At 43.4% G+C, this 14,065-nt stretch overlaps 1 protein-coding gene across 5 annotated transcripts in view; it reads right to left on the bottom strand.

Moving 5' to 3' along the window:
- Positions 1-1,923: 1,923 nt before the first annotated feature.
- nek12 (NIMA-related kinase 12) overlaps positions 1,924-14,065 on the bottom strand; it is a 36,374-nt gene continuing 24,232 nt past the window's right edge. For all 5 annotated transcript variants that reach the window (XM_039765801.1, XM_039765798.1, XM_039765799.1 and 2 more), the window contains 2 exons: positions 10,434-10,631; positions 1,924-2,790 (listed from right to left, as the gene is read on the bottom strand). In XM_039765801.1, coding sequence (XP_039621735.1) covers positions 2,636-2,790; positions 10,434-10,631 — 353 coding nt within the window. In that variant the 3' untranslated portion in view covers positions 1,924-2,635. The remainder of the gene's footprint in view (positions 2,791-10,433; positions 10,632-14,065) is intronic.

Raw genomic sequence — 14,065 nt, forward strand, 5'->3', positions numbered from 1 at the left:
CTTTCCATAACCTTGCCATCTTTTTGATGGTTGCACATAATTATACTATGTTCCCACCAAGAATTGTGTTAATGTATTTACTAATAATTATTGCATGAATTTGGAAGATATTGCCTGCTGCCATTGGGGTCTACATGTTTGTATATAGTGCATAATCAAGTGCCACAAACTGAATAGACGATATAGGCAGATGCTGTACATTAATCCTAATGTGCTAAGGGATTCATTTAATCATCCCAGTTTCGAGACACACAGGGACAATGATTATCTCAGAAGCACTGGGTGTGAGGCAAGAATTAACCATGGTGGACAGTACTCCAGTTCTTTTCAGGTCTCCACGGCACACCTAAGCAGGAAGATTGTGCTGTGTGCAATCCAATATAAGACAAATAAAGTTATCAGTTTTGTTTAAATCCAATTATTTACTACAGCTGCTATTTTGAAATGGTGTGATGCACCATGATTTATTGCACACTACACACTTGCTTCATCTCTCTCCCTCATTATCAATCACTAGACAATCGAAGCATGGGTGTGCATGATGATACCAAAGATAGCAATACTTTTGTGAAACAAGCCAAATATGTTTGTTTTTGTTTTTTGAGCGACAGGAATAAGCTTCCTTAATATGTTTACCATTGCAGTTTAGCCTGTTTTAAAATTGTCTGAAAATATTTCTATTCATATATAGGCTATAAAGATTGCCACAATGGTACTGGATGGATCCAGTACCATGGGTTTAAATCCTCACACCAGATCGTTTTCCTTCTTGGGTTTACATTTTCTTTCCTTGTCTCCTGGGGTTTGTCTGCTGACACTCCAGCTTATTTATGTGCTAGGTAAATTGGAGATTCTGTATTTGCCCCAGTGTGTGTGTCAATATAGGAGTCTGCCCAAGTAAGCCCTGTGATGGACTGACGACTTGTCCATGGCCATTCTTGACTTGCACCAAAGGCTTGGGGCCCTGTGACCTTCAGTTAGATTAAGAAAGTCTGAGAATGTTACATTATGGTAAACACCAATCCGTATTCACTCATACTGGGCCACTTTAGTTTTCTGCCACATTTAAATGTCAGCATTTAGAGAAACCGAGCTGACTAAGTGTAGAGAAGCAGTGACAGGGATCTGTTCAGGTCAGATTTTACAGCTGTGAAGTAACAGGGGTAAACATTAAAAGTGTGACAAACCTACATCACTAAAATTCCAATTATTACATAATTGACTCACAAAGCAAAATTGTAAAAAATGTCCCACTTTCATAGTGTTGACTTACACCTCTTCAAAACAAGATAAACTTCAGTATCCACTGTATGCCATATAAAATGAAGCATTCATATTGTTAAGGCATATTACTTATTTATTATAAGAGTAATTACTGCATCTTTCTCCCAGTCATAATCTAGTTTTACAAAAGCAACAGTCGATGTTATACTGTACCATCGTATCATGGCATCAGTTCATTTGTGAAACCAGTGCCTTAAAGCATTGTGATTTTTTTCCACTTCTCTTTTTTGCAATACGTAACAATTCCTATCAAGTTAATTAAAAAAAAACTTTAAAGAAACATTGTTGCAATGGCAATCATATACATTCGTCTGAAAAATGTAAGAACTTTAAGAAATACTAAATAATAATAACTGCATTTCTAAACCCATAACATATTAGTAAACATATTTTTAAATCTATTTTAAAGACCCAAATATAAAAACACAAGTACAAAGGTTTATTATTCAGAGACTCTGGATAGCATGTCTCCCTTACAGACAATAAAATACACTATGTAAAATGTCAAATATTAAAAAGCACAAAATATATTCTGGTATATTTTCATTGCATTGCAAACTATTACACAAATTTCAGTGCTACAATGAAAGATTTTTTCCAAGGACAGTTCAGTGTATGACCCTTGGAAAATATGTAACAGTCCTTTTAAATCATGTTTTTTTTTTCATGATTATAAACCGTATTTAAGCATAATGTATATTCTGGCAAAAATGACATTTTCAGCATGGTATTTATTGACGTACATTTAAGGACAAAAAGGAAAATTGGAACCATTGTATTTTTATCCACTCTAACCCAATGTAGGGTCTATTCTGACACCAACTGATGCCCACAATACAAGGCCAGCTGGTCACACGGCACACTCAAATAGCGGCGCGTGCACACAATCACAGATGGGCAATTTAATGACATCAATAAACCTGGCAGCATGTCCGTCAACTGTGGTGAATGACTGAAGACCCTAGAAGGAACACACATCAACATTAAGGACAGCCTGTGACCCACCAGAGAAGGTAACAAAGCCCAAGTGCACCTCTACCAGCTACACCACAGGATAACTTTCTTGTATGAATCAATCGTTGTTTCATTTTCCAAACGTAATTATTACAATACAGGGTCATAGCAGTATGCTTGTGTAAATATGACACAAAAAAGAACTGAAGACATTAATAAGTTTTGTATATCACAAATGCTTTTAGAAATTTAAATTTATGAACACTTTTCTCAAAAACTCATTTAATGCCCTATATAACCCAAAGACTGATATTCCAAAATTATCGGAGCCTATTCCCACGATTGTTCAATGTCCATGTTGTTGATCAGTGTGTTTAGATTTATGAAATGTCTCATTCTATGCTTGTTCTTTTTCAATGCTGAATATAAGATAACAAGTCTCCAGGTGATCCAAACCCATCTTATGTTCAAACTGAGGCTGCAAGTCTTCTGGAGTCAATCCCATCAGGAAATGCAAACTAATTTCTTCATAAAGTGTTTCACCAACATCATCTGCAAAAAAAAGATTAAAAAAAAAGAAAATCATGTTTGTTAACTTTTAATGCCACATTTTCAGGCCAATATACAAACATGTAGCATACTTTTGCTATCTAAATTAATCTAACTACACTAATAATCAAAAACAAGCACTCTGTCTGAGTGGAGAGACTGTTTCACTGTTAATATTGTAGACTCAACCTGAAATATTGTGGCTTGTTATTTATTAGACTGAGAAACTGGATTGGGAACCGCAAAGAACAATCCTAAATATTCAAATCAAAAGCAAAGTCTAATAAAAATAATGCATTTACAGTTAAACACTGGCTCATGTTTAGGTGAAGGAGTAGAAAACTGGGCTCTAGGCATGTGCGCTTAATTATAGAGGAGAGGGACATTTCACTTGCAGGAAAAGAAGACAGAACTTTTGTGAAAATTAAAATATATATATCTTCATGCATAGCACAAAAACTAGACTGAGACTTTTGAATTTGAGATGATCTCTCGAATTCTGCAATGCCTCCAAATAAGAAAAGTGCATGGATACGCAACAGCCCCTGGATGGCTGCTGTATATATCTGGGATTTTGACTTATGGATGTGAAGTTTGTCTCATTGGAATGTTATGTGACAGATGGTGGGTGCACTGAACAATGTTAACATATGTTAATATTTTTGTTCACTGTGATGTGTGCCTTTTTAAACAAACCACTCATAAGAAACACATCTTACAGATGCAAAATGACTTCCATAAACAATGAAATGTAAATGCTGAAAGCACCTTGTGTTGTAAAGTATAGTACCGTATCCAGATGCAATTAGATTTGTTCATTACGAATCTTTAAAATTTCCAAAAAAACTAACACGTCTTTATACAAGTCAGATAATCGAATCTTCACCTTAATTGCTATTGAATGTTAGAGAGATTACAAACTGTACATGCTTTCTGTAGCCCTGTCATATTTTTCTGATGGTTGCACACAACTATAGTATGTTGCAAAAGAATTGTGTTATTTCCTAACAACTATTACATTAATTGGCAAAAATATTGCCTGCTGCCATTGGTGTCTTCTTATATGTGCATAGTGCGTAATCAACTGACAGGAATTGAAGAGATGATATAGGCAGATATTGTACTGTACATTAATTCTAATGTGCTAAAGGATTAATGTAATCCTCCCAGTTTCGTGTCACACGGGGACAGAAATTGTCCCAGCAGCACTAGGTGTAAGGCAAAAATTAACCGTGCTAAATGGTATCATGGTTCCTTGCAGGTCTCCATGGCACACCCAAGCAGAAAAGAGTGAATTTGGAAATAGGTGGGTGAGCACTAATGAAGTGCCACGTTTGTTCTGTTTTCAGTTCACACTGCACAAGTGCCACAGACTCCCCATTTCCATGCTGTTTTGACTGACATTCAAGTACATCACTTCCACAAACTAGTGAAGCTACCTGTAACGTTGTGAACATTTTGCTGGGGCCTCCTATGTTTAGTTCGCTCACAACAATATCAGTGTGTCCTACATGGTCGTGCTGTGATATTTTGCTTGTTTAATCCACTAACCGCTATTCTTACATATACAGACCAGCAAATTCCCAGGGATTACACTAGGCCTTGTCCTGGGAAACTGCCTTCCTCATTAACTTGACTTTGTTCATACATGCCCTGGATCAGCGTTGGAAAAGGTTACTTTTAAAAGTAGCTTAGTTTTATTACTCAATACATGTAACTTATTATAACATGCAATATGTCACAGTGTGTTACTTTTACTTCTTTTGTATGAAAAACTGCTCATTTCACTGGGCCACCATTTGGTATTAACTCCTAAACTCGTATACGAACCTTCATGAAACAGACCAGAATTTTATAAATATCTTGTATTTTATAAATATATCTAGTTCTTCATGTGCTGTTAAGTAAATAACTTCCATCCCCTTTTTCCAGCCCCAGTGTGAACTCCTGAAGATTTGCAATATGAACAATGGTCAGTGCGCTACCTTGATCACACTGTTTCAGCATGTCTACAGCAAACAGCTGGATGAAAACTAAAGGGACACTTTATTTATTGGTTTCCATTATTGGATTGCATGCAGCACACACTGTGACCCTAACTTGGGTATATTAAGTTTACCCCAACAGGATTACCTATTACTTTTATTCAGTTCTTTTCACATGATTGCCTAACTTCATCCTCACTAGCTGTTACAGGATGGTCAGATCAAGCACGTGCATGATGTTACCAACCTCAGCAGCCAATACATCTGACAAAATAAAGTATTTTGTCATGACTTGGATTGTTGGGAATACATTTTTTTTGTTTTTGCTTTTAAAGTAATGCAGGTATTTGTGCTTCTATAAAATAAGTATTGCATTAGGTTACATATAAATTAAAAAAATAACCTGACTGCATAAGGCAAATTAAACACAACACTGCCTTGACCCAAGAATTTGATAAAATCCTGCCATATCCTGTATTTGTGAAAGTTTTAAATGAAGAATGCTTTCTCTTGGTTCCTTAGGAAAATAGTGGGAACTGAAGAACTTTGAAAACAAACTGAAACTAACCTTTAAATAGTTTAAATAAGCCTTGTATTTAGTGTAAAGATTCTTAATTTAGCACCAATTTTATTTTTACCAAGCTGCATAATGTCTTTGCTTTACACATCTAAAAAAACAATATGAGTACGCACATTCATGTTATGCTATGTCATTTTAAAAGTAAATATGGCAAGAATGTGAAAATAAACTTTTTGAAATTATGAAATAATTACCTTGCATAGAGTTTTTTATTTTATTTTCCTTAAGGCAAAAATGCTGACAAATATTGTGATTAACTTATGTCAAGTTAGTGCTTTTTTGATAGAACTGCTACATCACAATTGAATATAAGGGAGAAGAGCTAAGAAAAAACAGCACTACTATCAAAGACAAATAGATGCACTGGTGTATAGTATAGCTTTACTATATATATATATATATTGTGGCCCCCGGCCGGGGCTGGAGCCCGGCCGGGACGCCCAGGAGGACGTGAGGAGGGCTTGTGCCTCCTCCAGACCGCAGGCGTCCGTCCTGGTTCTGTTGGGGGCCACGGGTTGAGGGCATGGAAGCCCTTCCCTGTAGGGGCCCGTGGTCACCGCCAGGCGGCGCCCCGATGCCGGTTTATCCCGTGCGGTTGCCGGTCGGGCAGGAGCCCGCCGGACGCTTGGAGGACCGGAGGGGGCGAGTGCCTCCTCCAGACAGAGTGGGGCGTCCGTCCTGGTTAGGCAGGGGCCTGGGTACAGGGCTTTGAAGCCCAGCCCTGTAGGGACCCGTGGCCACCATCAGGCGGCGCCCCGGTGCCTAATTATCCCGGGAGCCGCACTTCCGCCACACCAGGAAGTGCCGGGGGGAAGACTTTATGTGGCGCCCGGAGAGCTACCAGGAAGGCAGCCGACACTTCCGCCCAGCGGGGCGTGGCCAAGGAACAGATGGCGGAAGCACCTGGGGCTCAACCGGAGCATTATTTAAGGGGCCGCCTCCCTCCAGTCATTTGGTGGAAGTCGGGAGGAAGCAGACGGAACTGGAGAGAGAGGACGAGAGGCGGCCAGGAAGGCACAAAGACTGTGGGCCCTGGACTTTGGGGAATCAGTGCAAGAAGGCACTGGGGGTGCACGTGAGCAAACCTTGTAAATAGTGAATGTAAATAAATGGTGTGTGGTGAAACAATGATGTCCGTCTGTCTGTGCCGGGGCCAGCGTTCACAGTGGCGTAGTCGGCAGGATACTCCGCCTGGTTCAAGGCGGGGACCTGCAGTTAAACAAAATATTTCTGTGAACGGCCCGGCGCAACAGCGGACCCCACACACTGGCCGCGGGAGCGGCCCGTGCACGACCCCGCGGGAGCGTTTCGCCCCAGAAACCGCCTCCGGACAGCGGAATGGCTTTCCCCGAGTGCGGAGGAGAACCCGACATCGCCGGGCGCAGCGGGCTCAGTCGCGCTGTCGAGACGGACAGCCAGGCGGCGTGGCAGCACAGAAGGCCACACCGGGCGGGGCCTCGCATGACGGGATCCGGGAGGTAAGTGCCCTGCCCTGCAATCATCGGCCCTTCGGGGTCGGTCTTACCTCTATTCTTACAGGGAGGGACGAACCGGATCCGCGTCCGTGGCAGGAGCACGCCGGGCCACGGGCTGTCGGCAGCGCGGCGACGGCGGCAGCAAAGAAGGCTGCGGAAACGGAGCCGCTGCGGCTCAAGGAATCGCCGCAGCCACAACGCGCGAAGAGGCACGCCTCCGCACTCGAGCAGGGAAGGCAAGATGGCCGCGGGCCGGATGTCCCGCCCGCTGACAGGCACGGGATTGGCCGGTGTGTCTTGCGTGCCCGCCGATGATTGGATAGAGGCGGGCCCAAGGAATGCCAGTCTCGTGCCAAACCGAGACCCGATTGGGCCAGAGGGAGTGGCCCAGAGGAGGCAGGCGTCGCGTGGAGCTGATGGACAGGTAAGCCCACCGACGTCTGTCTCTCTCTCCACCAGCGGCTCGGCGTGTGTCGGAGGAGTCCCTTCGGCCCGCCAAGCCGTCTTTAGAGGAGCTGCTACGTGTTCTCGCCGCCAGTGTGAGCAGCTGATGGAGGTGGCGGTCGCGAGAAAGCCACCGAGTGAGACGGAGGATCGGGCGCGCGCTGGAACCGGAGGCAGGCAGAACACGGCGGGAGTGGTGAGTGTTGCCGTTCCCGTAGAGCAAGTGGGGGGGTTCGCCGAACATGGCCGTGACCGATTACAGGACGACCGGCTCCGAGTAGGCGACCTCCCAACAACGGATGCGGCGGTGCAGACAGCTAGCGTGGCGAGGAGCTTGAATATGCAGGGGCTGGTAGGATCGGGGCTGCTGAGTGCCCTGGGTCCTAGCGCCTGCGCCCAAGCCTGCAGCTGTCTCCTGTCGCTTGCCTGGACGCAGACGGGCTGGATTTGAGCTTTCGCTGTGCTCAGACCCAGACCGCCAGCGCGTCCAAGAAAAGAAGGAGGAACCGGGGTGAATGCCGGTTCCTCCGATAGGAGAGACGCGCGCTGGGTGCGCGCGTCCGGAGAAGGGCCGTCCTCTGTGCGGGCAGAGGAGATCCCCTGGGCGGCTGGGCGAGCCGCCTGCGAGCAGTGCCGCGGACAACAGGCGGACGGGCATGGAACCTGCGACGGAGGACTTCAGCAGGCAAGTCAGGGGCTGTCGGAGGGGGCAGGAGCACTGCGGGTACGGAGACCGGCAGGGCACTCGGGGTGAGTGTCCTGGCAGTGCTTCTGGCCCTCTTTTCCTTTTTTCCACAGGCCCAAGCCCCGACGAGCGCTGAGGACAACGCCGCCAGGGACCTGCCCTCCTGAAACGGGCGCTCGGAGGGCTCCACGCCGAGAGGCCAATAGTGTCCCAACTGCGGGGAACAGCGGGGGCGAGAGTGGCGCAGACCACAGGGACGCGTTTGCGCCGGGCGGGGGTGCCGAAGACGGATGTCCCAGGGTGCCGTGTTGGACCCTGGGGCATAGTAGGACCCTCACCGGGACGTGCTGCCCTTCGGTTGTGCCGCTCGACCCGTGTCCTCGCTAGCGGTGGGGCACTGTGGCCCCGCCGGGCTGGAGCCCGCCGGGGCCAGGAGGACGTGAGGAGGGCTTGTGCCTCCTCCAGACCGCGAGGGGCGCCCGCCCTGGTTCTGTTGGGGCCACTTGTTGAGGGCATGGAAGCCCTTCCTGTAGGGGCCCGTGGTCACCGCCAGGCGGCGCCCGATGCCGGTTTATCCCGGCGGTTGCCGGTCGGGCAGGAGCCCGGCCGGGGCGCTTGGAGGACCGGAGGGGGCGAGTGCCTCCTCCAGACAGAGTGGGGCGTCCGTCCTGGTTAGGCAGGGGCCTCGGGTACAGGGCTTTGAAGCCCAGCCCTGTAGGGACCCGTGGCCACCATCAGGCGGCGCCCCGGTGCCTAATTATCCCAGGAGCCCGGCACTTCCGCCACACCAGGAAGTGCCGGGGGGAAGACTTTATGTGGCGCCCGGAGAGCTACCAGGAAGGCATCCGACACTTCCGCCACGCTGGGGCGTGGCCAAGGAACAGATGGCGGAAGCACCTGGGGCTCATCCGGAGCATTATTTAAGGGGCCGCCTCCCTCCAGTCATTTGGTGGAAGTCGGGAGGAAGCAGACGGAACTGGAGAGAGGACGGAGGCGCCAGGAAGGCACAAAGACTGTGGGCCCTGGACTTTGGGGAATCAGTGCAAGAAGGCACTGGGGGTGCACGTGAGCAAACCTTGTAAATAGTGAATGTAAATAAATGGTGTGTGGTGAAACAATGATGTCCGTCTGTCTGTGCCGGGGCCAGCGTTCACAATATATATATATATATATATATATATATATATATATATATATATATATATATATATATATATATATACACACACACTATACTATATATACTATATACTATACATATATATGTATAGTGTAGTTTATAACTTACAGTATAGTTTGATAATCCCTGGGCACATTATTAAAGTCGAATGCGTTTTAATAATACCTACATATCCACGGCACTGCCCTGGTGTACTCGGACAACAATTGGACACAGTGATCTGGCAAGTATTAGATATTAGCCACTCACTTGCTAATGATAAACAGATCATTTGGTAACTGCATGTAAAATTATAAACAGTAGCAAATACATACAATACAACCACAGAGATATTCATTAGATTATGAAGTGCTTTTACAGCAAACAAATTTAAAAAGTATGCTCGCTTGAATGGCTAATACCACATTAGCCTATTAATATGATTTAAGTTGTTTCTAATACAGTATGTGTTACTAAATCTACTTGCTGCACAGTGTGAGCTCCATTTCCGAGTGGAAAGCCACTAATTGATCAGCTTTTAACCATATGCTATTGTACACAACAAAGTATTAAAAACAGACATGCAAAGGGGATCTAAAAAAAGTCTCAATAATCTAGCATATTTAATTTAGGGGTCCTGCAACAGACTACTCTGTCAGGACTGATTCTTTCCTTATGTTATAAGCTGCTGAAACAGACTTGAGCTATGCAAAAATATAAATTGGCGGAGGTTGGTGGCAGGATTGGCACTCCAGCCACAGTAAAAAACCTCCTGCTGTTCCACTCTATTCCAACTAGTGTGCTGCTGAGGTGTCACCCATTGCACGGCTGCGCTTGGGTGCTGAGGTGGGATTCTAAGGTGGTTTATCGTGTGCCAAGTGCGGCAATGCGCCGTATCAGTGTACGCTCTCTCTAAGAAGGTTAGAGAATGTTATGTTGCGTAATGTTAGTATCTCTTGAACTTTTTGATGTTCATCTATGACTGATGTAACATACTTGTTTTTTTGCATTAAACATTTTCCTCATTGTTTTTGACATTACAAAAATTGAAAGACTATGCTTTTATGGAATATGTAATCCCACCTTTCACTTCAATCTTGAAATAAAATTGTAGTTTATTGAAATATTGTTAGCTAAATATAACACATCCAGATTAGTGTTTTCTTTCAAATATATTTAAAAGTTACTTTTATTTTATATAAAGTGCACCACTGACTTGAGGATTTTTTAAGTGACATGCTCCTCATCCAAGCTTCCTTAAATGTTTCCAGTTTAACAAGTCAATAAAACCAGAAAACACCAGATGATTTTTCCTTACCTATACATTTATTCCGTATAGTTTTTAAAGTAGCAGACAATGCACCCTCTTGTCCTCTCTCCCTCTCTTCATGGAAGGCATCATTCTCAGCCGCAACCTCCATTGCATTCCGGGCATTGACGACAACCTCTGTAAGGCTGTCTTCCTCAGGCTCTTCAAAATCATCTGGATAATTAAAATCCACTTCATCATTTGCAACTGAAAAATAAATATGATGGCAATACAATATTAGTTTAGATAGAGGAGAAGGTGAATACAACCTTTTTTTTTTTTTTTTACAATGTTGAAATAAAAACATATAACACAATCAAATAGAGGAAATCCTTCTTAAAGTTTTAATGATCAACATATATGTTAAATAATGCAATTTAACTTACTGTTACATAATACATTCAGCATTGCTGTAGTGCTTGAAGCAGGCCAGTTCTTCCATTCTTTGCCATTAGAGACGTATCGGCAGTTAATGTTTGCCTACCAGCATTTCTCACAATGTGCGAATTATATAGATTTAAAAAAAGGTTGTTTCAAAGAGCTTTTGAACTTCTAAGAGGGTCCTTCCCCTCCATTCTCCAAACTACTTTCTGTACAGCTACAAGCTTTGTGCTTTTAGACTTCCAAAGGAGAACAGCACCTGCCCCACTACTATCCCAAATTATTTCTATGTATCAGCACATTCTCTGACCTCCAAGGGGGGACCCCCTTCCCTTTGAATGAAACTGTAACATCAGCATTGCATCTAAAACATTATCTAGGAGGGTGAAGACGCAGAAACAAAATGGATTACTAACAGTTCTTTTTTTCAACTCAAATCACTGGATATGACTAATGGTGCACTAGGAGAATAAAATGAACGCTCATAATCTAGCAGCTTCCCAGTTCACTAATATTGACAAAGATCATCATGCCAGAAACCAGACCTACTATCCTAAGACAAGGAACGTGGTGTGGAGTCACCACCCTGGACAGAGTAGCATATGGAGATGTGCCACTTAGTTGCTCCACTGCCTCATCGAGCATATTAGCACCATGTTTCTTTCAGAAGATATAGAAGTTTAAACTGAAGAGGAAAATTCAGTTATGATTACATGTCTTGTGTTAAGTCCTGTCAAGGCATTTTTGTGTTGGTCGTTGTAGTATAAGGTTTAAAATGTGCCGGTATACAATTAATAATGAGGAAAACCCAATGACAAAAAACTGAGTTAACTGAACCTTAGCTGAAACACAAAACATCAAAACAGTGCAAGTTGCAGAACCAGTTTTTCAACATGTCTTTGGTTGATTATCAGCCTCTTTACACAAACAAGCTATCCAAACAATGTACTGGTAAATCCCTTAATTAAGTGCTTCTCTCTGTTATGAAGCTTCCATAAAAATCCAAGGACAGTCAAACAAACAATTTTATCCTTGACTGAGACCTAATAAAATGACAAGCAATTTCCAGGATGGGCCCATGAATGAAAAAAATAAACAAAAATCAAGATTAAACTTTATCTGCCTCTACCTGTTCTCATATCATACAAAGGTATCAAGTGATGAAATGACAATTAGCCGGATTTTGAATTGAATAAAGGAGCTTCTCAGCATCCAACCAAAGAAGGAAACCACTGAATCCATCTCCCACCTAACACAGATGTTCAAATGCTTGATTCAGAGATGTTGTTTTCCTCTGGTGAAAGAAGCTATGTACTCGGGTAGAAGAGCTGACATTGTGGAGAGCAGGATGTACGGTATTGTCCACTGGAAACTGAGATTCGTAATAATTTTTGAAGTTTTTTAAGTTTCCCATCCAAAATAATTTAAGTTTCAAATATGTCAGATACTTAGTGGAAATTTTTCAAAAGAGAAAATGGAACACTGCACATCATCACTGTATTTTCAACTCAAAAAGAAAACATCTTTGCAGTTTGTGGCTGTGTTCATGTTGTGCTCTGTTCACACTCTGCTCCATTAGCTGGGATGAGAGTTTCAGGTGTGAACCCAAGGAAATGCTGAGTCCCTCTGGTATGTATGAAGCAGGACATGGTAATTTCAAAGAATGTTTATTTTGGGAGAATACTATAAAGCATGTGTGTAAGGGGCTTTATTAATCTGATTATTTTGGAAAGTGCAGAATAAGGCCTTGTTCACACGGGCGTTAAAATCGAGCGTTTTTTTTTGTGTTCGTAGTGTCCGGTGAGCGCGGATCAAGCGCCGAGTGTTTTCTACACATAGGAGTCAATGAGAGTGTTCACACGGGCTTTGGTGACGTGCGTTTGTCCGGCTGCGCGTTTATACGGCATCAAAAAAACGTTGCATGCAGCTTTTTCTTGCCGTTCAAAACCCAACGAACGCAAGGAAACCACTTCTAGTTCGTTTTCTGCACGGTTATTTTACGCTGCGGGGGGGTTGTCATTTCAGTGCATAACACCGGTGTAAGCGCACACTTGACTACTGTTTCCTTACCTCAAAGTGACAAGTAGTCTTTCTTCGGGGCTAACACCAAGTCGCATATTGGTTGATCGGCGTGCAATGTGGCATTGCACCAGCTGCAGCAGACAATCAAAAGTGGACAGTAATTAAAAAACTTGTGCGGAAATTTTCGCATTTCTTCATAAAGCACAAAAAACTTCCTTTAACCCGACGTTGTGCAGTCAGAGGATGAACCCAGTAGCGGCGGCGATTTTTTCTCTCCCTACGTCGCCCTATTACGAGTATTTTTAAAACAAGAAGATTAATATCTAACATAGCAAAATGGTCCATATTGAAAGGAGGCACCTAAAATAAAACGACAAGGGCTTTCATATCCAGTTCCCGACACTGCCTCCACAAGTTAACACACAAACTACAATTTGGGCTGCAGGCTGGCGTTAGACAGAGACAAACGAACGCTGGTGTAGAAGTCAATCGATCGCCACCACAAAATGAAACATAAACGTCTAGGACATTCAGAGCAAGTTCGTTTATCCAAAAACTTAACGCCCGTGTGAACAAGGCCTAATAGGCTTGTACCTATGATCTTCAATGCTAATAAAACCAGTTTTTTGACCATGACCATCTGTTTGAACTGCCCACATGCCCATTTCTAGCCCACTCAGAAAATGTAATAAACAACCTCTTCATTCAGCAGCCAAGAAAGGACACTCAAATTTGCAGAGGAGACTTCCATAGGTACAGTTCTGTGCAGGCAGATTTGGCATTAACCCCGATCCTAGAAGTGGCTCCACTTAGAGAAGAAAATAACAAGACTGTAGCCAGCCAAAGATGTGAGAGCAAAGACTTGCACAATACACAACAGGGGCTCAAATAGTGCTGAGAGTCCGACAGTGTTTATACTGCTAGCAAGAAGAAAAGGGCAAGAGCGTCTTTCCAAAAATAACTCAATTTAAAAACATTACTTAACCTCTACTATCAAAAAAAGATCCAACTTTGTTAATTCAGTTCTGATAAAGGTGGAGTTCCATGCTGTTATGTAAAACCTCTAAAAACTTTTCTATAAACCAATGTCTTTTTTTATTCAGTAATAGCCAAAAGAATTAGGAAACAATTAAAAATATGAATATGTGTCAACTATAATGAATAAATATTTTGGAATGGTGATTTTACCAATAAAATACCATTTCGCAGTGCTTGTAATTGAACAATCTTTCAAGGAC

This window comes from Polypterus senegalus, chromosome 10 (assembly GCF_016835505.1).
Source record: "Polypterus senegalus isolate Bchr_013 chromosome 10, ASM1683550v1, whole genome shotgun sequence".
NCBI classification, from domain to species: domain Eukaryota; kingdom Metazoa; phylum Chordata; class Cladistia; order Polypteriformes; family Polypteridae; genus Polypterus; species Polypterus senegalus.